The sequence below is a fragment of the Vulpes lagopus genome, chromosome 15 (genome assembly GCF_018345385.1).
Source record: "Vulpes lagopus strain Blue_001 chromosome 15, ASM1834538v1, whole genome shotgun sequence".
NCBI classification, from domain to species: Eukaryota; Metazoa; Chordata; class Mammalia; order Carnivora; family Canidae; genus Vulpes; species Vulpes lagopus.
Window position 1 is genome coordinate 20,469,373 of NC_054838.1, and position 26,710 is coordinate 20,496,082.

General features: G+C 36.5%; 4 protein-coding genes across 4 annotated transcripts; 2 read left to right on the forward strand and 2 right to left on the reverse strand.

Moving 5' to 3' along the window:
- Nucleotides 1-614: 614 nt before the first annotated feature.
- Nucleotides 615-1,556, reverse strand: LOC121476515 (olfactory receptor 52E4). Its single transcript, XM_041730585.1, has one exon. It carries the CDS (start codon nucleotides 1,548-1,550, stop codon nucleotides 615-617), a length of 936 nt encoding a protein of 311 aa, XP_041586519.1. The 5' UTR covers nucleotides 1,551-1,556.
- Nucleotides 1,557-8,229: 6,673 nt separating this feature from the next.
- LOC121476102 (olfactory receptor 52E8-like) lies at nucleotides 8,230-9,174 on the reverse strand. The gene has a single exon (XM_041729846.1). The coding sequence runs from the start codon at nucleotides 9,172-9,174 to the stop codon at nucleotides 8,230-8,232; it is 945 nt and encodes a 314-aa protein (XP_041585780.1).
- Nucleotides 9,175-13,828: 4,654 nt separating this feature from the next.
- LOC121476477 (olfactory receptor 52E4-like) lies at nucleotides 13,829-14,770 on the forward strand. Its single transcript, XM_041730527.1, has one exon. It carries the CDS (start codon nucleotides 13,835-13,837, stop codon nucleotides 14,768-14,770), a length of 936 nt encoding a protein of 311 aa, XP_041586461.1. The 5' UTR covers nucleotides 13,829-13,834.
- Nucleotides 14,771-21,132: 6,362 nt separating this feature from the next.
- LOC121476508 (olfactory receptor 52E8) lies at nucleotides 21,133-22,074 on the forward strand. The gene has a single exon (XM_041730572.1). It carries the CDS (start codon nucleotides 21,133-21,135, stop codon nucleotides 22,072-22,074), a length of 942 nt encoding a protein of 313 aa, XP_041586506.1.
- Nucleotides 22,075-26,710: the final 4,636 nt, after the last annotated feature.

The following is a 26,710-nucleotide window of genomic DNA, read 5'->3' on the forward strand; positions in this document are numbered from 1 at the left end:
AGAGGAGAAAAGGAAGGAGATGGAACGAATCATATTAGAAAGAAAAAGGGAGCAAGAATGAGTAAGAACAAGATGGAAACATTTAAATAAAAATAAATGACATTTTTAAAAATGAGTAATGACTCTAAAGAAAGAAGACAAAACTTGAGGACTAATATACAGAATATAAATCTATAGAACAGATGCTCTAATTTAAATTAAACATTGTCACTGAGCCAAGGCTTACACTTTATTATCTTTTTTTCACCTGCAAAATGACATTATTAGATCAGGTTTTCTTCAGGGTCTAAACTTACCTGAAGAAGAGACACATGGAGAAATTGGAGAGTTCCCACCCTTTCTCACCAGTCATTCTACTCCCAAACCTCTGCTGCCTCCAGGACACCTTCCCTTTCTATCAGTGCTTTGCCTTTGTTTTCATGGGGTTTCATGGGAGCAGAGTGGGCAGCAGAGGTAGCTTTGGCTTATCTCCTAACTCTAAATGAATTTCCAATAAAAAATAAAAATCTGGCTGCCACTGTCTACTCTAATAGGAAATCTAAAACAGGGGTGAGGTGAGACTATTAAAATGTGGGTGGTAGGTGGTTATGCTTTCCAATGTTGACACAGAGCTCTTATTTCTGTACAAATATCTTCACAACTGTCTCTCGGATCTGCTTGGTCCTGACTCCATAGATGACTGGGTTGAGGGCAGGTGGGACAACCACATATAGATTAGCTAAAAGGATATGGATATAGCGGGGGATGTTTCGACCAAAACGGTGTGTCATGAAAGAAAAAAATGCCGGTGTGTAAAAGCACAGCATGACACAGACATGAGAACCACAGGTATTGAGAGCCTTTAGTCGGGCATCCCGAGAAGGAAGGCGGAAAACAGCTTGAAGGATAAGCACATAGGAGGAAGCAATCAGGATCACATCCACAATGATATTGGAAATCACCATGAGCCCATAGATAATGTTGACCTTGATGGGTGCACAGGCCAACCGGGCAAGACCCATGTGCTCACAGTACGTATGAGGGATGACGTGATGCCCACAGAAGGGCAGCCTCAGAATGAGAAACACAAATGGAGTCACCAGAATTAAATTTCTTCCAACAACAACAGAGGCTAGGATGCCGATTGTTTTATTGGTGAGGATCATGGTGTACTGGAGAGGGTTGCAGATGGCAACAAAGCGGTCATAAGCCATGGCCACCAGGAGAACAGTCTCCATGCCTGTGAACATGTGGATGAAGAACATCTGAGTAAGGCAGCCCCTGAAGCTGATCTCTTGGAGGTTGAACCAGAAGATGCTCAGCATTTTGGGGATGGTGGACGTGGACAGACCCAGATCGATCATAGACAACATGGCCAGGAAGTAGAACATGGGCTGGTGGAGACTGTGTTCAGTCTTGATTGCAAACAGGATGGTGATGTTCCCCACGAGGGCAATCAGATACACAATAAAGAATGGGAAAGCAATCCAGATGTGGACAGTTTCCAGTCCTGGGATTCCTAGCAGGTGAAAGAAGGGGGGATGGAACTGAGTGTCATTGATGGAAGTCATTCTCCTAGCAAGTGTCACTGAATTCCCGTTAAGGTGTAGGGATCTCAGTCTCTTTATGGTCTTTTCTTATCAAGGTCCTGGAAAGTGAAAAAAAATTTTAATTGGTATGCTAGAGGTAATGGCGGGAGTGGTTGATTACAAACATTAGAGAGTCTCTTCTTTCCAGAAGGTAATTGAATAACTTTCTTAATACACATTATTGTTCTGAGATTCTTCATGGTGATATTATCTGTACCTTAGATTTATCATAATGTGAGATCTTTGAAGGAACCGAGAGTATTTCACACAGTTGTGTGTGCTTATCTGTTTTGCTATTCTCTTCCATTTCTTTTCAAAATAGTCTAATGTTATTTTTGGGACATTGCTATATAAATTGTTAAAGAATCCAAAGTCGAAATGAGAGTGACTGACTTACACCGTTGTCTGTCTTTTAATCTAATATATGTAGGGATTTGCATCATGGTTCCTATACAGTTATGTGACATAAGGGAGGATAATATGATGGTCTTTCTTTGAATTTCCCTCATTCTATCTCTACTATAAGACCATTGTTGTTTTTGATGCTTCCTATTCTTGTAGAATGGCTTGGTTTGCCATTGTACACTTTCAGGCTCTAGTTTACTCTGCTGTTCCCTGATATTCTTCTAATAAATGGCCATTTGCTTATCAGGTAAATTATGTTCATCTTCCTTACAACATATAACACGAATAAGGAACATAAAAATTACACCTTGTCCTAAAGTTGCACTTAGCTTCAGGTATGAATAGATCAAATAAGTGTAATAATTTAATAAGATCAAATTTCAATGACAAATTAAATGAAGATGTTATGAAAATATCTCCAACAGTGCCACAGGAGGGTATGGTTCCAAGTATTTCAGAATTCAGCTGTTGAATAGAATCAGGATTTGTGTATGTTTATTGTATGTATGTGGGAAAGCATGGGTGTGAGTGTGTGTGTGTGTGTGTGTGTGTGTGTGTGAGAGAGAGAGAGAGAGAGAGAGAGAGAGAGACAGAGAAGAGAGAGAAGAGAGAGAGCAGGAGAGTTATTAAAACTAATTATTTCATATATAGCCGGCAGAACTCTGCCGGCTAGTTATTGCAGAATAGTAACAAGTAGTTAATAACCCCCTGTTCTATGTGAGTAAGAGGAGCATTTCTTGTCCCCAAAGATGATGGGCAGAAAATTGTTTGTATATAGGGAGAAAACAATGTTTGCTAGTGTTTAGGGGAGGATGCAAGATTGAGAAATCAGAGGGCTGTGGTTGCTGGAGCTTAGAAAAGTCTGAGGGAGTAGCTAGAAGGACATATCATGGGATTCAGTCTGCAGTTAGCCCCATCTTCAGGGTGGCTGTTTTACAGGAGCTCTTTGCCAGCTGAGGGGGAGGTCTCCAGGGGAGTGACAGAGGGGACTCTTCTGACAATAGAGTTCAACAGGACATCTACCCTCTCACAATTTTGATCAGAAAACTTACCCTCTTTCTGTTGCAGCTATGTGCCACAAATAATGGTAGATAATGTGGGGCCAATAAGCTCAAGGATTATTCCTGGTGAACACGGAAATAAGTTCATCTTTTTCTAGATGTGCACATTGACAAAAAGCCCAGACCCAGAGCCAACTTTAAAAGCCCAATTGATAATGTTAGAGATCTTTCCCTTTTAGTGCCCACAAACTCTCAGTTTATTGAAATTGTGATTTTTCTTTTATCCTACTGGTTCTTCTTTTCTTTGACTCTAATACTACAATATTATAGATGACTTATATGGAGTTTAGATTCATTAAAACATGTCTTGAAATCTTGCTATACCATCTACTAACTGGAGCTCTTTGGACAAATTCCTTTACTCTCTAGATCAGACTTTTTTTCTGTAAAATTGGGTGAATAAGTTCTATCTAATGTGATTTGTTTTAAGCACAAATAAGACCAAAGCATATAAATGACCAGCTTTTAGGATATATTAAATAATAGTAGTTATTTAAATTATTAATCCTTCCCCAATTTTTCTTTTAACTCTAAACAGCTAAAAATGTCACCTATTAGCACAAGTAACTTACTTAATTGTAAAGAATTTATTATTTATAGATAACTCATGGTGGTTATAAGGTAAGATGAAAGATGAATGGAGGAAAGGATGGTACAGGATATCCCAAAGTGAATGAGTAGCACAGGGTTTCATATTTAGACTTATTTCTAGAATTCTTTATACACACATAAACTTTATGCACACATAAACTGATGAAGTTCAGTTTGAAAGCAAACTGTTTTCTCTCTCATTCTTACAGATTTCTTGAGCTGGGTGGAATCAAGCAGTGGATGGGAGTGGATACCTTCTTTTAGGCACTGTGATAAATGAATGGGCAACTTGGCAGAAAATTAGAGAGAAGCATTGGATATGGCTGAGCTAACAGATGAATTGGGATCCAATTAAAAAGGGTTTGGATATGCTACCCTAAAGTAGTAGGTCCATGAGGTAGCCAAATTAGAATTGACAATCTCTAAACGAGGAAGAAAAAATGAGATGATAATGCAGACCAAGTGCGTAATGCCTATATTGTTTATTTGGCTGTGACATCAGTTACACCTCTACATCTAACCTCAAACATATGATAGTGGCCTGCAATAGCCTCCTTCTGCTTCCTATGAACCACAGCAAGCCTAGTTGTTGGATCTGCTTCCCTGCCAACAATTTGGTGGCCAGAGCAATCTTCATTCTTTGGTGATAGAAGATGTGGTAATGCTACTGTAAAACTATATGTGGCTTTCTAGCTGTGAGGGGTGTACTATGTGTGGGTGAGAGAAACAGAGAGAAAGAGAGATAGGGAGACAGAGACTAAAGAAATTCTGCATATTACCTATTGGTGTATCTCTGTGCTCAATTTCTGATGTTTATTCCAATCAATCCCATGTCCTCTGTAGTGTTCTTTTGTGAAGAGAATAGACCATGGGGCTTTGGTAATGCCTAAGTAGGGGAGAGGTCATTCTCCCCTTCTATCCTCATTTACCTCTGCTCCTCCTGACTATAGTATCTCATCTCCCCTGTCCATGTATCCTTACCTTTCTAATATTTCCTCTTTCAGCCTTTGCTTGAAGCAGTATCACAGCATGATCCCAGGTGCTTACACATGGTGACCTGAGCCCCTTCAAGGCTCAGGGTCTCCATCCTGTCACATGGAGAAAATCTTTATAATGAGAAGGATATCCTTAAGTCTAGGCATGTCCCAGAATCCCTGAGCTTTTCCTTCAGAGTCCTCTGGGCATAAACTTGGACTCATGGGTCATTAAGTCCACCTAACTCTTTGTTCCTCCCTACTGCATCTGCAGAGATAGATCACCAGACCAGAAATAACTCCTAGCTCAGGGGAGATTATGTCTCCTGAGCTGTTAGGAAGGAAAATATCCTGAAGAGGAGTCTGTATGGGAGATAATATTGTTTCTGTTCCTCTCAGAAGCCATGAAAATATTAAGTTTACACCATTAAGTCTTCAAAGTGTGACTTCTTAAGAAATTGTCAGTAGTGACTCTTCTGCTTTTTTAACATAAATGTGTGAATCCCTGCAGTCTGGGATTATAATTGTTGTGTCAAAAGATGAGAGCCCCTAAAATAGATACATTACACTCTGTGGCAGCAACTCTTATTATTATTATTTTTAAAGAGGTCATACCTGTAGGCAATAGTTTCAACTTTCTTCCAATTTGACAAGAATCTCCTGGTGACCTATAACTAATTGTAAACTTTGGATAGGGGCTTTCATGTGTTTTAGTTCTTTTGGCAGGAGGTGAAGGAAACTCCATATTATCCTGAGAAAACAGAATTTAACTAGAGCTCAAAGTCTAGTTTTCTTGAAGTCTCCTGCCCTGGGTGGTGATGGAATAGACTTGCTAGTACCAGGGCGTGCCATATCTCAGGAATTTTCTGAATATAGACAGGAAAAGACTGATTGGCAATTGAATATATTAGAAAACTAGTTTTTTATCTTTGAAGTTCAGATAATTCTGAGTGATTAAGAGGGAAGATAATATCTGTGATCCAAAAGAATTCTGGTTAGATCTGATATCTTCTCCCTTGCATTGCTTCTCTTTTTGATGAATGAAAAGCTTACTCCCTAGCCTCTTTCTGGTCACTCGCTCATGGTATCCATCCTCCCCTCTGTATCAACGTTTATCTTTCTGGATCAAATCTGATTACTTTCTACTTTACTTTTATGCTCTCTGCTTCTCCATTATATAGTCTGGGCTTTATATGATAAAGTATAGACACCATTGTTGCCAAAGTACTTCAGTGAATGTCCAACCAAACGATAATTCTACTTCATGACTCTCCAAAACATTACACTGTCTTAGGTGACCAAAAATCCTACTTAGGAAATAACTACTGCTCATTTCCACTCTTCTTCAACTTTCTCCCGATTCCCACAATGGCCTTCTATATAAACCATCCAGATACTATTGCTAGGTCTCTTATTTTTATACCAGTGTGTACTGCTATTATAATGTACACATTTTTCCCCTTGGGTTTTGTGTTCCATCCCTTTCCCATTTTTTTCCACTTTTTTGTGGTTGAATACACATAACATAAAATTTACTATCTCAACCATTTTTAAGTGCACAGTTCAGTAGTATTAAGTACATTTATATTTTTGTGCATCTATAACCACCACTTATCTCCAGAACTTTTTCATTTTACAAAGACTAAAACTCTGTATCCATTCAACAATAATTCTCCATAGCTCCCTCACCCCATCCTTTGTCAACTACCATTCTACTTTTAATTTTTTTATCTCTTCTTTTCCCCAATGTCCCGGCCTCTGGTAACCACCCTCTTACTCTGTTACTATGAGTTTGGATTGAAAACATTCCACATAAACCTGAGATCATGTAATATTTATTTTTATCTCACTGGCTTATTTCACTTTGGCTTGATGTCTTCAGGTTCACCCATGTTCTTGTAATGGCAGGATTACCTTATTTTTAAAATTAAATTTTAGTTAATATGCAGTGCAATATTGGTTTCAGCAGCAGAATTAGGATTTCCTTCTTTTTTTAAGGCAGGATAATATTCCATTAGTTTTATACCAGGGAGTGACCAGAGAGTTTCCACTTCTATGTCAAGGGATATTTGGCACCTCATTACTTTAAGGAATAAAGAATATGAAACTAAATCATACATGTGTAATTAAATGGATGATTATAAAAACTTGTGGATGTGTTAGTTCTTATGACTTCTACTGATACCTCAATATTAACTCTTCACACTGAGATTGAATGATCATCATTAATAATATACTTTAGAAACATTTGTTTTATATATTAAATTAACAAAAATCACTAAGAATGTCATAGAATTTGGTGAAGTGATTATATGGTAACTTTTGAAGTTAAATTTGACTTTATTTTATCTTATTTACCATTCTTTTTTTCTGTTGCCATTTTTGAAAATCAAGAATGCACTGTTTCTACTGACTTCATCCATTTTAGAAGCCTGTTGTATTCACTTTTTACCATTACAAATTTTCTAAGATTCTTTACAATTCAATTTCTTTTTCCATCCCCTTTCTTATATTTGCATTTTTGATGTTTATGTATAATTTTCTTTTTTCTTCTTACATATTTCAATGCTCAACCAAAGCCATTCCATTAAGAACAGATTAATAGGTATTCATCCTTGCTGTCTCTTGCTACTTTGTAGCTAAAGTATACCCTCTGTATCTCTCCTTTTTCACACCAGATACCTCCTCTTTGTTTGCACTACCACTATCCAAATGCTAGTTCTTCCTGAATCATAAAAATATCTAAAAATTAACTTTGTGTTTCACTAATTGTTGATATCTTATCATTTCTATATCTAGTGTGAGATAAGATGTTCTAAAATTCCACACAATCATTTTACTCACCACTTCATAGACTCCACGCTATTTTCTATACAATAAATTCAGGTCACTGAATGCATCTTTTAAACTTTCCAAAATATGGCTCCAATTGTTAAGTAACATTATCTCTTTTTATCGTCCATATTTTTAACTAAGTGGCTTTATTAGTTGTTGAAAAATATTCCCATTTACAATTTTCATTTGTTCTATAAGCATTTTTTAACTCCAAGAAGAGGTATCCAAATGACACAGTATTAAATTTGTCAGTTCAAGAATCAGTGTGTATAATATAGGGATTAGGGTTATAAGGAACTTCATAGAATCAGGAATTTGAGAGCAGAGAAAGGGGAAAAAACACCAAAAGATCTAGTTTTCCATCTTTTTCTTGCAGAAGATTTAGTAAAAATTGTATTACTTATTTTTAGGCAGTACTTTATTATTTATAGAAACTTTTTGCATTTCACTCAATACTTGTCATTGGCTATGTGATCTCTAGTTGAACACCTCTATGGAAGAAATCTTATTATTAATTGTAAGAGATCTAGACCACCATACAGTTTTAACAGAAGGTTATTTCAGTGAATCAAAGTTCTTGAAATTTACTCTTGTATGTAGTATTCTATGTCAGTGGTCAATGGAGGATATCATTCCAAGTACACATTCAGACACACAGAAACATACATGCCTCCAACAACTACAGACAATATGCTTTTCACAAAGTGAATTTTGGTGAAAGAAATGTATATTAATTTTATTACGAATGTTAGTCTTTTCAGACCTTATACCTTCATAACCCGAATGAATTACCCCTCATTCAATCTTTTTTTCAACAAAGAAACTCTGTACCCGCTCCTGGATCTGCTTGGTCCTGATGCCATAAATGACTGGGTTAAGGGCAGGGGGTATGACTACATAGAGATTAGCCAGGAGTATGTGGATATACTGGGGGACATTATGACCAAAGCGGTGAGTAAGAAAGGAGAAGAGAGCTGGACCAAAGAAGGCAAAGATGACACAAATATGGGAACTACAGGTATTCAGAGCCTTCAGGCGAGCATCTTGGGAGGAGAGGTGGAAGACCGCATATAAGATCTTAGAATAAGAGATAAGGATGAGAAACATATCCAGAAACAAGATAGAAATATTCCCAAGACCATAGTAGACATTGGCATTAATGCTAGCACAAGCTAGACGTGCCACTCCCATGTGCTCACAATAGGTATGAGGGATGATTCTATGTCCACAGTAAGGCAGCCTCAGGAGGAGAAAAATGATGGGAGCAATCATGAATATGCTTCTTAGAACCACCACCACAGCAATCACACCAATGACTCTGTTGGTGAGGATCATGTTGTACCTGAGGGGGTTGCAAATAGCCACATAGCGATCAAAACCCATGGCAAGAAGTACAATGCTCTCCATGACTGTAAAAAAGTGGACAAAAAAGACTTGAGCAACACAGCACCCAAAGCATAGCTCCTGAAGGTTGAACCAGAAGATACCCAGCATCTTGGGGATGGTAGTTGTAGAGAGACTTAGGTCAATCACTGACAGCATGGCCAGAAAGTAGAACATGGGTTGGTGAAGGCTATGATCAGTCCAGATAACAAACAGAATGATAACATTTCCAATAAGGGCAATCAGATACACAGCACAGAAGGGAAATCCAAGCCAGATTTGTGCAATTTCCAACCCTGGAATCCCCAACAATAGGAATGAAGAAGGGTGGAATTCAGTGACATTGAGAGAAGACATTCTTTTGTGAGCTGATGATGGAATGATTTTTAAAAGTAGTCGCTGTTTCCCATTGGACAATTCATCCACGTTGAACCGAGATCTATAAAAATTGAAATGAAAATATTTCCTAACAAAGGATTGATTTTGGGAATAAGTTTTTCTAAAGGCCTTTGATTCTTTTACCCTTTTCAGCACTTCATAAATAATCCCAGTATCACTCCTGACCAGCACCATAAGAGCCTAATGTGTCATGTAGAAGCTAACATTGTGTCTTTCATGAAATTATAGGTCTAGAAGAATTAAGTGCACTAAATAAAAACTACTAGGAGATTAAAAAATTGAAAATAATAATAACCACCACAATAATCATGGCTATCATTAATTGTGTACCAATGATTTTTCAGACATTGTTGTCATTATTTGTATATATTATCTCATTTAGTTCTCCCCCACAGTTCCATGGCACAAGTTCTGCTGGTATCTGGTTTATGGAAGAGAGAGGTTTTTATAAGTCCTTTAACTTCCTATTGCTTACTAAGCTATTAAGCAGCAGAATCAAGATGTGAAATTAGGTTAAACTAAGCTTTGTAACACTGATGTGGACCTGCCTTTGCAAATTTGTTAATGGAAGTAGTGAAAAGTGGGAGAAAGAAAAATAAGAAGGGAAATAAAGGACCTAGAACAACCAAACTACTTCAAAGAAGAATTTGGAATATTTGCAATATCAACTATTTAGATTGTCTATAAAACTACGATGATTATGACTGTTACTGTTAAAAAAATAAGAAAAAGAAAAAGAGACAATGGAACAGAACTTAGAATCTAGTGGCACAATTCTTAGGGTCCAGATATCTAAAATTAAGGTATTTCCAGGTAGCAAGTTAAGATAAATTGGCAAGGAGGAATGATAATCTTCCTCAGATGAAATTCTTTCTGAAGAACCTGTTGGCCTCTATAACTATTGAGAGGTAGATGTGATATCAGATCTCATCTGCTGCCTGGACCTGGTTACACAGCAGTGTGAGGGCATAGTTCTTGATACTGTCCTTATTTCTGATAAGTGAGTTTATAACTGCAAGTTCAGGAAGGTTCCCAAACTACCCCCAAGTTCAATACTACTAAAAGGAGTCACAGAACTCACTGAAAGCTGTTATACTCATGGTTACAGTTTATTCTAGGGAAAGATTAAAATCAAACAAAGGAAGAGATACTGAGGACAGAGTGTGAAGTTTATAAATATGAAGCATCCATTGTCCTCCCCCATGGAATCAGGATGAGTTACCTCTTGGCATTAATGTGTGACAATATGTATAGAGTCATACTGCCAACCAGGAAGCTCACCTGAGCTTTGGTGTCCAGAGTTTTACTGGAGCTTCATTATGCATACATGATTGATTGATTGCACAGATGGTTGAACTTAGTCTTCAGATTAAATGATACCACATGACCCAAAGTCCTCACCTAAAGTTATATTGTTAGTATTTATGGAATGGCTAGCTCTTACATTAAGATCTGGTTTGGGGTCCCGCCTCGGGCTCTCGGCATGGAGCCTGCTTCTCCCTCTGCCTATGTCTCTGCCTCTCTCTCTCTGTCTATCATAAATAAATAAATAAATAAATAAATAAATAAATAAATAAATCTTTAAAAAAAAAAAAGATCTGGTTTGACCACCCCTCACCTAAATTCCTATCAGATATGATAAGATTACTCCTAGAAGCCAAGAACAAAAGCCAGACCCCTCTTTGAATAAGGCAAAATTCCTTACTCTACATCTACTCATTTAGTTCCAAAGATTTTTTGGTTTTGCTGTAGCTATGCTTTCTACCTCCTGGCTTATCTTGGGTCATGGTAACAGTCATAAAGTCAGGTCTCCCAATAATGAAGTTTGAATTCATTTCAATCTTTTTGAAATACAAAGCATAGAGATCAACAGCTGATAACCATATTTTATCCTTTTTTATATTAATGTGTAGAGTCAGTCTAACTATAAAGGAATACAAGCTCATTACTCTATCCTTACTTGCCTACTCTGGCTTGTTGTTTTTTTGTTTTTCTTTTCTCTACGTCTCAGTCACTATCAAGGCAATATGGATAGAAAAAAGAGGCAAAAGTAGATAGCATTTAATATCACTGGTGTTGTGGCATGGAATGCAATCCTGATTCTGTTCTTGCTAGATTAGGTTAATGTGCCTGAAACAATGTAGGTGCTAGCAGATATTTCCTCTCCAACTTTTTGCTATTTTAGTCTTCTTCCTACCTCTGCCCAGACCAGTGATCTGTGCCACTCTACTTTATTCCCTACCCCAATTCTCTAGGTGTTAACTCAATTTCTGTGAAACCAATTCCAATCTTTTTTTTATTTATTTTTTATTGGTGTTCAATTTGCCAACATATAGAATAATACCCAGTGCTCATCCTATCAAGTGCCCCCCTCACTGCCCATCACCCAGTCACCCCTACCCCGTACCCACCTCCCTTTCTACAACCCCTTGTTTGTTTCCCAGAATTAGGAGTCTCTCATGTTCTGTCTCCCTTTCTTATATTTCCCACTCACTTTTTCTCTTTTCCCCTTTATTCCCTTTCACTATTTTAAGCACACATTGCAAACTCACTGATCACAAACACTTACCAAGTTCCCTATCTTCTATCTTAGGGAGTCATTTGGCAACTCAATTCAGTTACTGAAATTTACATATGTATATATATACTTTCAATATGCAGTAAGATGTATTAACAAAATGTTGTTGTGTGTGTTAAGGGAATTTATAATGAAATCTCCAGGTTCCAGAGAGTCTGAGAAATTGAAATGAATATGAGTAGGAATTCCCTTTGGTCATGACACCAGCTGAGACAGTCTAGGGAAATCTCAGTGAACCTTGCTGTCTGCTACTCAGTCAACTGCCAGTTCTTGTTATTTCACATAATTATCGTAGATAGGGGTGCCTGTGTGGCTCAGCTGTTGAGCGCCTGCCTTTGGCCCAGGGCATGATCCTGGAGTCCCAGAAATGAATCCCATATCAGGCTCCCTTCATGGAACCCGCTTCTCTCTCTGCCTGTGTCTCGCCTTTCTCTCTGTGTCTCTCATGAATAAGTAAATAAATAAAATCTTAAAAAATATATATTTATGATAGGTAGTATTTTCCCTTTTTTCCTTCCTTCTTCCTTATTCTCTGGTTTTATTCTATGAAATGCTTAGACTAATTCTTTGGACTTTGTTGGTTATCATCTATCTATCTATCTATCTATCTATCTATCTAATCTATCTATCATCTATCATCTATCTATCATCTATGTATATATATAACCAGCAGTTCTTTCTTTATTGTAAAATATGCATAAAAGTTACCATTTTAGCCATTTTAAAGTTTAAAATTCAGTGGCACTTAGTACATTTATATCACTGTACAACTGTTACCACTATCTATTTCTATAAAATTTCATCACTTCAGAAGGAAATCCTGTGTCCATTAAGAAATTAATTCTCATTCTTCCAGCTCTAGGCACCAGATCAGATCTACTATCACATTTCTCTTAACAGTTACAGAAGTCAAAAGTTATTGAAAAAGAACTTCATATGGTAAACTTCACAGATTAACATCCACTTTTACCAACTTATCTTAAATTCCTACTTAGGGATAGAAATTTTCAAAATGTGGTCTACATACACAATGGAATATTACCCAGCCTTTAGAAAGAAGGAAATCTTGCCATTGTAACAATATAGATGAACGTAAAGACATCATACTAAAGTTAAATAAGTCACATAAAGACAAGTATTTGAAGATCTCAGTTTTTATGGAATATTAAAAAAAAAAGCCAAACTCATAGTAATAGGAAGTAGAATGCTGGTTACCAGAGCCTGGCACATGAGTCAAAAGAGGAGATTAAAAAAAAAAGAGTAGAATGATAGTGACTAGAGATGGTGAGAAATTATTGTAAATGGGTAAAGATTTTCAGCTTTTGCCAAATGAAAAAGTTCTGTAGATAGTGGTATCAGTTGTACAACAATATGAATGTCCCTAATATTACTGAAACTTCTACTTAAAAATGGTTAAGATATGTAATGAGCATTAGATATTATATAAATCTGATGAATCACTGATCTCTACCTCTGAAACAAATATACATTATATTTTTATTAATTCCATTTAAATTAAAAAATGGTTAAGATAGTAAATTTTATGTTATGTATATTCTATCACAATAAAATTAGAAAAAAATGGGAAAAATGAAAAGATAGGAAAGATTAAATGAAAGAAAAAATGTGTATTATATGATAGCAGTGCACACTAATACGAAAATACAAGAGATGTAGAGATCATAACTGAATATTTCATACAGAAGACCATCATGGAGGACATCAAATTGAATGAAAGTAGGTATGTACTACAATGTGAAATACTCTCAGTTCCTTCAAAGATCTCATATTATGATAAATCTAAGGTACAGATAATATCACCATGAAGAATCTCAGAACAATAATGTGTATTAAGAAAGTTATTCAATTACCTTCTGGAAAGAAGAGACTCTCTAATGTTTGTAATCAACCACTCCCGCCATTACCTCTAGCATACCAATTAAATTTTTTTTTCACTTTCCAGGACCTTGATAAGAAAAGACCATAAAGAGACTGAGATCCCTACACCTTAACGGGAATTCAGTGACACTTGCTAGGAGAATGACTTCCATCAATGACACTCAGTTCCATCCCCCCTTCTTTCACCTGCTAGGAATCCCAGGACTGGAAACTGTCCACATCTGGATTGCTTTCCCATTCTTTATTGTGTATCTGATTGCCCTCGTGGGGAACATCACCATCCTGTTTGCAATCAAGACTGAACACAGTCTCCACCAGCCCATGTTCTACTTCCTGGCCATGTTGTCTATGATCGATCTGGGTCTGTCCACATCCACCATCCCCAAAATGCTGAGCATCTTCTGGTTCAACCTCCAAGAGATCAGCTTCAGGGGCTGCCTTACTCAGATGTTCTTCATCCACATGTTCACAAGCATGGAGACTGTTCTCCTGGTGGCCATGGCTTATGACCGCTTTGTTGCCATCTGCAACCCTCTCCAGTACACCATGATCCTCACCAATAAAACAATCGGCATCCTAGCCTCTGTTGTTGTTGGAAGAAATTTAATTCTGGTGACTCCATTTGTGTTTCTCATTCTGAGGCTGCCCTTCTGTGGGCATCACGTCATCCCTCATACGTACTGTGAGCACATGGGTCTTGCCCGGTTGGCCTGTGCACCCATCAAGGTCAACATTATCTATGGACTCATGGTGATTTCCAATATCATTGTGGATGTGATCCTGATTGCTTCCTCCTATGTGCTTATCCTTCAAGCTGTTTTCCGCCTTCCTTCTCGGGATGCCCGACTAAAGGCTCTCAATACCTGTGGTTCTCATGTCTGTGTCATGCTGTGCTTTTACACACCGGCATTTTTTTCTTTCATGACACACCGTTTTGGTCGAAACATCCCCCGCTATATCCATATCCTTTTAGCTAATCTATATGTGGTTGTCCCACCTGCCCTCAACCCAGTCATCTATGGAGTCAGGACCAAGCAGATCCGAGAGACAGTTGTGAAGATATTTGTACAGAAATAAGAGCTCTGTGTCAACATTGGAAAGCATAGCCACCTACCACCCACATTTTAATAGTCTCACCTCAGCCCTGTTTTAGATTTCCTATTAGAGTAGACAGTGGCAGCCAGATTTTTATTTTTTATTGGAAATTCATTTAGAGTTAGGAGATAAGCCAAAGCTACCTCTGCTGCCCACTCTGCTCCCATGAAACCCCATGAAAACAGACAAAGGCAAAGCACTGATGGAAAGGGAAGGTGTCCTGGAGGCAGCAGAGGTTTGGGAGTAGAATGACTGGTGAGAAAGGGTGGGAACTCTCCCATTTCTCCATGTGTCTCTTCTTCAGGTAAGTTTAGACCCTGAAGAAAACCTGATCTAATAATGTCATTTTGTAGGTGAGAAAAAAATAATAAAGTGTAAGCCTTGGCTCAGTGATGATGTTTAAATTAGAGCATCTGTTCCATAGATTTATATTCTGTATATTAGTCCTCAAGTTTTGTCTTCTTTCTTTAGAGTCATTACTCATTTTTAAAAATATCATTCCTCATTTTTATTTAAATGCTCCCATCTTGTTCTTATTGGCATTCCTGCTCCCTTTTTTCTTCGTAATATGATTCTTCCAATTTTCCTCTTTCTCTGTCTTTTTCTCCCTCTCTCTTTCTGTCCTTTTCTCTTTCTTTCTTTCTTTCTTTCTTTCTTTCTTTCTTTCTTTCTTTCTTTCTTTTTCTTTCTTTCTTTCTTTCTTTTCTTTCTTTCTCTTTCTTTCTTTCTTTCTTTCTTTCTTTCTTTCTTTCTTCTTTCTTTCTTTCTTCTTTCTTTCTTTCTTCTTTCTTTCTTTCTTTCTTTCTTTCTTTCTTTCTTTCTTTCTTTCTCTTTCTTCTTTCTTTTTTCCTCACTCTATCCAATATATTCAGGCTTTTGGATCGAGGAATGTAAGAGACTACAGTTTAGGATTAAGGATACATAATATTATTTTCTCACTTGAAGCTAAGTCATATTAAATTTGAATAATTGTATGATTTCTGTGTCTAGTTCCAATTGAATTCTACCTGAAATTTCCCTTGTTTGCTACAATTTATATTCAAGATTTTGGAAAGTTTGGAAAAGGAAATTAGGATCATTATATGGTTTAAACACCAAGGCAGTCTTGATATTAAACTCAGAATAATCTCAGTGTAATTTATTAATCCTGTAGATTTTCAAAATGTAGTCCTATTCCTAAACTCTGGATATAGCTAGAGAATACAGTTTCCTCCTTTAGCAGGGTTTTATAGCTTTTAATATATAAATATCATACTTACACAATATCTGGATGGCTCAGTGGTTGAGCATCTGCCTTGGGCTCAAGGAGTGATCTGGGTCCTGGGATGGAGTCCCTCATCATTCTCCTTGTAGGCAGCCTGCTTCTTCCTCTGCCTATGTCTCTGCCTCTCTCGGTGTGTCTGCCATGAATAAATAAATAAAATCTTAAAAAAAAACCCAGACCAAAAAACATATTATACTTCCTTGGTTTCAATTTTCCTAAGTATGTATGTTATTATTTTTAATTGCTGTTGTAAATGGAATTTTATTCTCAATTTCTTTTTTTAGATTATTCATTGCTAATATATGGAAATATATCTGATTCCTGTATGTTGAAATTGTATTGTGTAACTTTGCTGAATTCATTTATTAGCTTTAATAAAATCCTTTACATAAGATTATATCACGAGTAGAGATAGTTTACTCTTTCCTTTTATATTTTAATGAGTTTTTCTTGCCTAATTGCTGTAGTTAGAACTCCCAGAATATTTTTAGATAGCAATGTTGAAAGGAAGCTTTCTTGTGCTGTGTATGAACTTAGGGAGGATGTTTTTAGTCTTTCACCATTGAGTATGATACAAACTATAGTTTTCTGGTTTTTTCCTCCCCAATGAATACCCTTTTTCATGACGAGGAATTTCCTTATATTCTTAGTTTGCTGAGGAATTTTATTATGAAAGGTTTCTAGATTTTATCAAATGTTCTTTCTGCATCATTGAGAGAGTCATGTTTCTTTTTCCTTTATACCATTAATGTTAGGTAATATATTTATTGATTCTCTTTTCTTGAATCACCTTGCATTTTTAAACCAAGCTAGGTTATCCTTTTATTACGCTGTTGCATTTGGTTTGCTGTAGTTTGTTGAAGATTTTAAAATCTATATTCATAGGGATATTTTTCTATAATTTTTTAAATTAAAAATATGTACAATCTGCAAAGTAACAACAACCTCACCCATCCCGTGTGTGTGTGTGTGTGTGTGTGTGTGTGTCTGTGAGAGAGAGAGAGAGAGAGAGAGAGAGAGAGAGAGAGAGAAATGACTTCTTGAGTATACCAGATATTTTCTATTGTAATGAACTGCATTCTGCATTTTAATATTATTTCCTCAGTCACCCAAAGATGACAGATTAGGGATTTCTTCCTGGGCATGTGCATAGTCATGTACATGTTCGTGGCTTTATTGTTTAGGAATATTTCAGAACTTTGAAAAACTCTGTAGGTCAATTCATTCCCCACCTTTTCCTTTTAAATCAGTCTCCTTTTAGCTTGAACTAATATTTTTGCTTCAGGAAGCTGCAGTGTTAAATAATTTATATTTCTTCTTTTTGACTAATAGCCCGGGGAAAAGACTGTTCATAGGAAAAGAGCTTCAATTCAGGTCAAATAAATATGCACCCTCTAAGGGGATGCTTCCTGCAACTTCCAGGCTGGTCAAATAATTACAGTCCTCTGGGAGTAGATCTCCAGGATATTATTTATCCCCTCCCTAGAGGAAGTAGGGCTGTAAGAAAAATATAAATATCTTCTATTCAGTATAATAAGAGACATGTCCTAAGAAGATACCTTGGAATGTTACTTAGAGATTTAGAGACCAATGTAAGTAATATCATGATTAAATTGAGAAAAACAGCAAGAGGGATGGGGAAAGAGCTTGTGACAAGGTAGTATAGGGAGATGGAGGAGAGGTGAAAATGAAAACAAGATAGTGCACACTCATACTCTCGACCACCTGCGTCTATGCTTTTACCTGCATATGTTTGTATTTATGAGTGTGCAAAATCTTACATTCTAAAGGGTGAAATGTGGAAGTAGATGCATAAATGTATCCTATATCAATTTACTTGTCATTTTTGAATCTTCATACAGGTGCATAAATATACCTCAATTATTTATACCTCAAGTATAAAGAGGTTGAGGACTTGCTTTCTCTATTTCTAAAGCTCTGTCAGGTATATAGTAAAGGTGACTAATAAGTGTTTTTGAATTAATAAATTTGTGAATAAGTGAATAATGAAGAATGGCCCTGAAGGATAGACTTTTTTTTTTTTGAAAATAACACCTAGGAATATGAAGTGTCTAAGGAAAGAAGGATAAGGTGCAGGAAAGCAGGATGGCCACGAGACTGCAAGATTAGGCAAGGATAGGGAAGCAGGTGTCCACCATCTCTTCTCCTTCTGCTGACAATTCCAGGAAATGGTAATGTGGGTACTAGGATGTGGTGGAGCTTGATGGAATAACATCAAGTAAGAAGATGACACATGGAGGAAATGGCTGCTGGTTAGGTGGATATAATGCCATGTAGCACCTTAGAGTTAAGAGGTTAAATGAGGGACTGAAATGGAGTCTTATTTCTAAATCCGGGAGAAATTGGAAGATATATGGATAGATAATGAAATAGTTACAGAATGATAAGTGATTGATTGCTTTGATCAATGTTTACTGACTGAAAATGAGGTTTTCTCAGAAGGACTAATTTTCAAGCTTTCCTAGAAAATCTAACAAAATACTTGGAATAGGTTTTCCTAGGGATGTAGCCCTATTTTATATTCTTAGTTTCTGTTGTAGGGAGCCCCAGGACTGATAGAGACAACAGACAATTCAGAGTTTGCTCATCAACCTACTGAATTTCTGGAAAAGGTCATCAAGATGATAACAGATTCCTTTTTTTGTGCCCCCACTGGCCACTCTGGTTGTATTTTCACTTTCTCCTTGATCTTCACCCCATCTAGAACAAAATTTATGTTCTTTGTTAGCTGAATAATTGTTCTGTGAGTCTTAGCATTAGTCTAATCTTCTTTATGGAATTTTTCTTGGTCCACCTCCACACCCACAACATTCTGTACACACTTCTAACATAGCACTTGCTATCCAATTTTTAAATTTCATCTTTAGAATTTTATCTCCCTTACCACTTAATGGCCTCCTTGAGGGCTTGTGACAAGTTTTCCTAATCAATGCTGGTGCATAAAGGATCTCCTAAATATTTGTTGGAATAAACTGTGAAGAACGCTTCTTCACTTAACCTGTATATTCTCCACTAATGAAAGACAGAAAACTGCTTCTGATAGTTACACATTACAAAATTGAGAACTTCAATTATCTCCTCCCTAGCCCTATGTTTACTTACACATGTATGCACATACAAATATCTATTTCCTGAGAAAACTTCCCCAATTTTGAAATTCTCTCTCTCTCTCTCTCTCTCTCTCTCTCTCTTTCTTTACTACTCTTCATAGATTTCAATTAGGCGCAGTTAGAAAGGTATTTATCTTGGCATGGGTTTAAAATAGAATGTACTGACTTTTATATGCATTTGTCTGTAATGGATGTCTGTCATTTCTGACTTATACCAACACCCAAATAATCCTAAAGTTGAATCAAAGCTTTCTGCACAGTTAGACACGTCACAATCAGTTCTAAATTTTCTATATGACTAGTTTTTCCCAAATAAACTGTGAAGTAATGAAACTCTTCCTTGTTTGTTTAAAATTTTTAATTTACTATAAATAAATTCAGAATTCCCACATATTCTGAATGAGTGCTATAAAACAAAATCACTTGATACTTCCTCTTTCAATGTTACTTTAAGGGAAACATCTGTAAAGACATGAGTGGCAGGGTAGAATCTTGGTAGAAATTGAATTTTAGGATGTCTAAGATGCTCCTGCTCTCCCCCCATGGATATATGGGAGAGATAATTTGAAAGTTGTCTAGCCCAGAATATTTCATCTTCCTTCCCCCAGATGGCCTATATCTAGACATGTTATTTATTGGATACTTTTACTTATAAGTTTTTCTAGATCAAAATAATCTCTCAATTTAGTTTCATCATCATTACAAAACACTTTTTGTCAAATATCTCCTCTTAGTCATTATTTATTTTTTAAAACCAATAGGTAACTTTTATTCTTTTTCTTTTTTAATCTTTATTTATTTATGATAGTCACACAGAGAGAGAGAGAGGCAGAGACACAGGCAGAGGGAGAAGCAGGCTCCATGCACCGGGAGCCCGATGTGGGATTCGATCCCGGGTCTCCAGGATCGCGCCCTGGGCAAAAGGCAGGCGCCAAACCGCTGCGCCACCCAGGGATCCCGGTAACTTTTTTTCAAGAACAAATTATGATGGGAACTGAGTTGTTTTCTAAAATATGACATTGAAATTATTTGCTGTCCTGTCTCTTCTTTTTTTGTCCTGTCTCTTCTTAATTAGTTCCTCTTTTATGAATTTCTTAATTAAGAACTTTTATGTGGTAGAATTTTTTCAAGCATATGAATAAACAAATGGTTTCTTATGCTCTAAAAACCCGACCACCTAATATTCACAAGCACCCATAAAATGTATAAACACACATATGCACACATAAACACAGAATCATGTACACTACATTTTCGGGTTTTTAGATTCCCAAATAGGGGAATGATTGGGATTATAATTACCAAAGAAAGCACTATCTACATTAAGTAAAAATATGTGGACTCGATCAAATACATAATCTATGGAATTTAACCTTTCCCGTTTATTTCTGGTTACACTCCAGAGTTTGAATTTCAACTGTACAGAGGATGTTCTTCTGCCCTCTTGTCTTTATGTTGCTTTTCTTATTAGGGATAGGGGCAGCAGATTAAGACTCGTTTTGTTCCTGGTAATGTGTGATGCTCAGGAGAGAAGAGCACAAAGTGAAGAGTGTCTTTAATCTCCTTTCATTCTTAAAAGAATTGAAATATAATTGAAGTAAAAAAACTAAATTCAAGGTGCATAGTGTGTTGATTCAATGGATTTACATATTGCAGTATGATTACAACCATAGATTTAGCTATCACTTCTATCATATCACTTACTTATCAATTGCTTGTTTTGGTGAGAACATTTAAGATATAGTCTTTAAGCAATTTTGAAGTATATAATATGGTATCATTGACTAAAATAATTACTTAATTCCTTTCTGAATTAGAATGAGAGAAGATCAAAATGTTCTTTTGCATTTTGCCATAATCTAGTCAAAGGAATAAGAGGAGAAGAATTCACTAATGAGAAGTCAATAATTATATGTACAACAGAATTGTGCAAAAGTTCACCAGAAAGAATGGCTACACCTAATGACACCCAGTTCCATCCCTCTTCGTTCCTTCTCCTGGGTATTCCAGGGCTAGAAGATGTGCATTTCTGGATTGGATTTCCCTTTTTATTTGTGTATCTTGTTGCACTCCTGGGGAATGCTGCTGTCCTGTTTGTGATCCAGACTGAGCATAATCTCCATGAGCCCATGTACTACTTTCTGGCCATGTTGGACTCCATTGACTTGGGCTTGTCCACAGCTACCATCCCCAAAATGTTGGGCATCTTCTGGTTCAGCCTCAGAGATATATCTTTTGAAAGCTGCCTTTCCCAGATGTTCTTCATCCATTTCTTCACTGCCATGGAGAGCATTGTGTTGGTGGCCATGGCCTTTGACCGCTACATTGCCATTTGTAAACCTCTTCAGTACACCATGATCCTCACCAGCAAAATTATCATCATCATTGCAGGCATTGCTATTCTGAGGAGTCTTTGCATGGTGATCCCACTGGTGTTTCTCCTCCTGAGGCTGCCCTTCTGTGGGCACCATATCATCCCTCATACCTATTGTGAACACATGGGCATTGCCCGTCTGGCTTGTGCCAGCATCAAAGTCAACATTCTATTTGGCCTTGGCAACATTTCTCTCTTATTATTGGATGTGCTCCTTATAATTCTCTCCTATGTCAGGATCCTCCATGCTGTCTTCTGTTTGCCCTCCAAGGAGGCTCGACTCAAGGCTCTCAGCACCTGTGGCTCCCACATTGGTGTTATCTTAGCCTTTTTCACTCCAGCCTTTTTCTCTTTCTTGACACATCGATTTGGCCACAATATTCCTCAATATATCCACATTTTCTTGGCTAATCTGTATGTAGTTGTTCCACCAGCTTTCAATCCTGTAATTTATGGGGTCAGGACCAAGCAGATCAGGGAGCGAGTCCTGAGGGTTTTCTTTAGGACAGATAGCTAATCAGTCAGAGATCTTGGAAGGTCTGTTATATTTCATGTGTCCTGCATTATAAAAAGTAGAGTTACCTTATGTCTAACCCAGTAGGAAAGAGATATAGGGGAATATTAAGACCAATAATATTATTTACCCAGAAACTGAAACTTTAATAGAAATAATAGAATGTTGGTGATGATATTAAAATTTATACAAATCTAGTTTATAAGTATTTCCATTTATATTTTTTGGATTCTCAAGATACTACTTTAAAATATATAGCACTTCCTCCACTTTTGAGATGAATATATTTATGTTTAAAAACCATAAGTGATTTATTCAAATGCATTCCATCATTAGTAGGAAGTTGTCATATAAGCCAAAGAGATGTTTTCAAGTTTCAACCCTCCTATATTCCAAGGGGTTTATTAATTGAACAAAATGTAGGTTACCATTGATAATATCTAATAGGTTATAAAGAAGTAATGTGGTAGCTAGAAGTATAAAAATAATATCTTACACTAATATAACATACCTATGCATTGTGAATGCAGTATATATAGAGGTAGATGTCAATACATTATTTTATAAACGTATTTGCATATAGTGCTCACTACAATCCTCAGTAGTTATATCATTTTCCTCATGTATATAGAGAAGCCAGCATAATCATAAACTTAGAAATTAAATAAAAGAAAAAGAAAATAATGGAGACTTAGACTGGCTTATGCATTCTTAAATTAATATATTTAATTTATTGAACTATTTCTATAAATTATATTTAGTTAATATAATCTATCCATCTATATTAAATTTTGGAATGTTACATGTGTCTATTTTAAACCATTAAAACAGGTAAAGACACAATCTATTGTCTTTAAGTACTTATATTAGGAAAGTTAGTTCTGAATTAGTTTAGAGAAATAAAAATTTCAGAGGAATAAACTTTTTGAAAGGTGTGGCCATTAACTGTTCCATTCATGGAAGGCTGTAAGATTTTGGAGGAAGACTGTTTTAAGAATATCTTGAGTAAATGCTCTTTATATCTACTTTCTATGCCTTTTATATAGTTAAGATAAAGAAACAGGCAGTAGACTATACTGGTGGCATGCTGAGGAATATATAAAGTAAAATACTTAATTCAACTATGATTCAGTGATCTCCTGAAGCAGTCAGTCATTATGTAAATTATTAGATGACCAGATGAAAGCAGGATGCACTGTGCAGAAATATCTATGCCTTTTAACCATAGACACTATAAAATAGTAGAGCACTCTCTGCCCTGGAAACACAGAAGCCACAAGGCTTTAATTCACAAATGGGAAGTTGAAAACAGCTTCATTTATGTCTCTTTGCTTTTGAGTGTCCTTAATAGGAATGTGTGCCAAACCAGACTTGGTACAGTTGTCAAAAATTCCAAATCACAAATTGGCTACCTGAGGGGGAAGTAAGATAAACACTAATGGAATTGGCAGAGACCAATGCTGAGGCTAGTGTGAGGAACAGGGGGACTAGAAGGCATTTTTAGATCATTGCATCCCTGTCCTCTGTCCAAATACTTGTGAGTATTTAGGCTCAGTTTCTGTCCTTTTCCTGTGGTAGGTTTCAGGGAGTGATGACATGGAACATCTCACTCCTTTGGCTCTAAGTGTTATGTGAATCTTCTCTCCTTAGAGCTGGATCAGTGACACAGAACAGGCAGTTATTGATGAAGTTTAGGCTGGGAGATTGTGGAAGTACTTGATGGTTCCATTCTTAGAGAATATTCTCAGACCATGGTAATGTGACTGAGTCTACTCTAAAAGAACCTATGTGGAAGTGGCAGCTACAGAAGAATTTGGAGAAAGATAGAGCTCAGCCTGGTCGGGGAGGGTACAGGGAGAAGGGTTATCAAGGCATGTGGATAGTAAATGGATAAAGAAGATGTGGTTTATGTATACAATGGAATATTACTCAGCCATTAGAAATGACAAATACCCACCATTTGCTTCGAAGTGGATGGAACTGGAGGGTATTATGCTGAGTGAAATAAGTCAATCAGAGAAGGACAAACATTATATGGTCTCATTCATTGGGGAATATAAATAATAGTGAAAGGGAATAGAGGGGAAGGGAGAAGAAATGGGTGGGAAATATCAGAAAGGGAGACAGAACATGAGAGATTCCTAACTCTGGGAAACGAACTAGGGGTGGTGGAAGGGGAGGTGGGTGGGGGGTGGGGGTGACTGGGTGGCGGGCACTGAGGGGGGCACTTGACGGGATGAGCGCTGGGTGTTATTCTGTATGTTGGCAAATTGAACACCAATAAAAAATAAATTTATTATTAAAAAAGAGAAAGAAATCACCTGGTGAAAAGTAAAATGGATAAATAAAAAGGATTGCAAGAGTGAATTGGTAGATACATGTTCTTTCTGAATCACATTCAGAGAAAAGTCCCAGAGATCCCAAATACATTTTCATTATTGTTTTTGTCTCTGTATCTTCCTCTGGTTTTGTTTTGTCTTTCTGTCTCAGAATTGCTAGTTATAACAGTTTAAAAATGTGTGTTCGCTGTACATGTATGAGTGCTTATGTGTGTCTTTAAGTATGATTCTGTTGATGTGTTCATAGAAAGAGCAGATGGTGTTTAAATTGGTGTGGATTGAATGTATATATTAATTATGTCTCAGCCATTCAACCAGCACATCTAAATTGTGACGACAAGATTTTTCTCTGAATGAATTATTTCTCCAAAATAATTCTAAACCCATGGGATTTATTGGGGCACAACATTTATTAATGGGGAAGAGGCAAATAACATATATTAACCAGAAATATAAATAGAATATGTGTCAGGCTAGGTGTGGTATGCAGAGTTTATTAGGAATCATTGAGAAGCATTCTTGGACATTATGACCATTCTGGTAAAATTATAAATAAATGGTCACTAAACATTCTAATGGTGGTAATGAGGAACAGAGAAAGTTTGGCAGGAGAGGGGTGCTCCAGGCTGAGGAAATATGAAATAACACTGCAGGTTCAAGGATTTTTCTGATGGATTGATTGATGTAAAGATAGATTCTCTCAGGTGAGTTTTTAGATGCTGGCATTGGCCAAAGGATAGATACCTTTACAAGCAAAGCTGATAAATTTGAACTGTACCTATCCCTGTGGATGATATAGACCTAACTATCCCTTTAAGCAGAGAGCAAAGGTAATTTGACCTAAATTTTAGAAAATTATTTTGGCATCGTAACGAATGGGCTAGAGAGGGATTGATACTCAGATACTTGAGCCTGAATTACTACTGTCAGTTCCAGAATTCTGGCAGTGTTTTTCTATTTGGGAAACCCCTGACTGTGAAGAAATTCCTTAATTATTCATTTATTTATGTGAGATCAGGTACCTTATCCTTTGCATTTTGTGCTTTCATCTGAAACAATCATCTGTCTCCTCACTACAGTGTGTCTGAAGATGAACATAAAACTCTTCTTCCTCAGAAATTGACATTATTTTATATCTTCAAGTGAATTTTAGAGTGCAAGAAGAGATTAGTTGTATAGAAATGGGTGGAAGAAAGAAAAACATATTTCTGAGATCTTCATTTTTTATAATACTTTGTATATTTAATCTCAATCCACAGATTATTTTGTATTTTCGATTTCATTAAGGTGAATTTCATATTTATTATTTTTCATCTATTTTGTGTTAAATTTGTTATTTATTGATTTATTTTAAGTTTTTATTTAAATTCATTATTTACCATACAGTGTAATAGTACTTTCAGGTGTACAATATAGAGATTCAGCAATTCCAAACATCAACCGGGACTCATCACAAGTGCACTCCTTAATCTCCATCACCTATTTAACCCAACTCCCTCACCTACCTCCTCTCTGTTAACCATCGATCTGTTCTCTGTAGTTGAAAGTCCATTTCTTGGTTTGCCTCTCTTTTTCCCCTTTGTTTGTTTTATTTCTTAAATTCCACATATAAGTGAAATCATATGGTGTTTGTCTCTCTTATTTAACTTAGCATTATGTTCTCTAGCTCCATCCATGTTGTTGTAAATGCAAGATTTCATTCTTTTTTATGGGTTATATTCCATTGTATCCATTCATTTGTTAAGGGACACTTGTGCTCTTTCCACAATTTGACTATTGTTGATAATGCTGCTATAAACATCAGGATGTATGTATCCCTTTGAATTAGTATTTTTGTATTCTTTTTTTAAATTAATTTATTTTTTGTATTTTTGTATTCTTTAGGTTAAATACCCACTAGTGCAATTGCTGGATTGTAAGGTAGTCCAAGTTTCAATTTTAAAAAAAGATTTATTTATTTATTTATTTTAAAGCAAGAGGGAAAGAGAGAGAGAGCACATGCCCAGAGGGAGGGGCAGAGAAAGAGGGAAAGTCTTAAGATCCAATCTAGGGCAGGATCTCATGACCCTCAAATCAAGACCTGAGCCAAAAACCAAGAGTCAGATGCTCAACCGACTCTGCCATTCCGGTGCCCTCTATTTTTAACATTTTAAGGAGCCACCATACTGTTTTCCAGAGTGGTTGAACCAGTTTGCATTCCCACCACACTGCAAGAGTGTTCCCCTTTCTCAGCATCCTTATCCACACTTGTTTTAGTCATTCTGCCTGTTGATTACTTTTTGCTTCAAATGTTTTTGAAG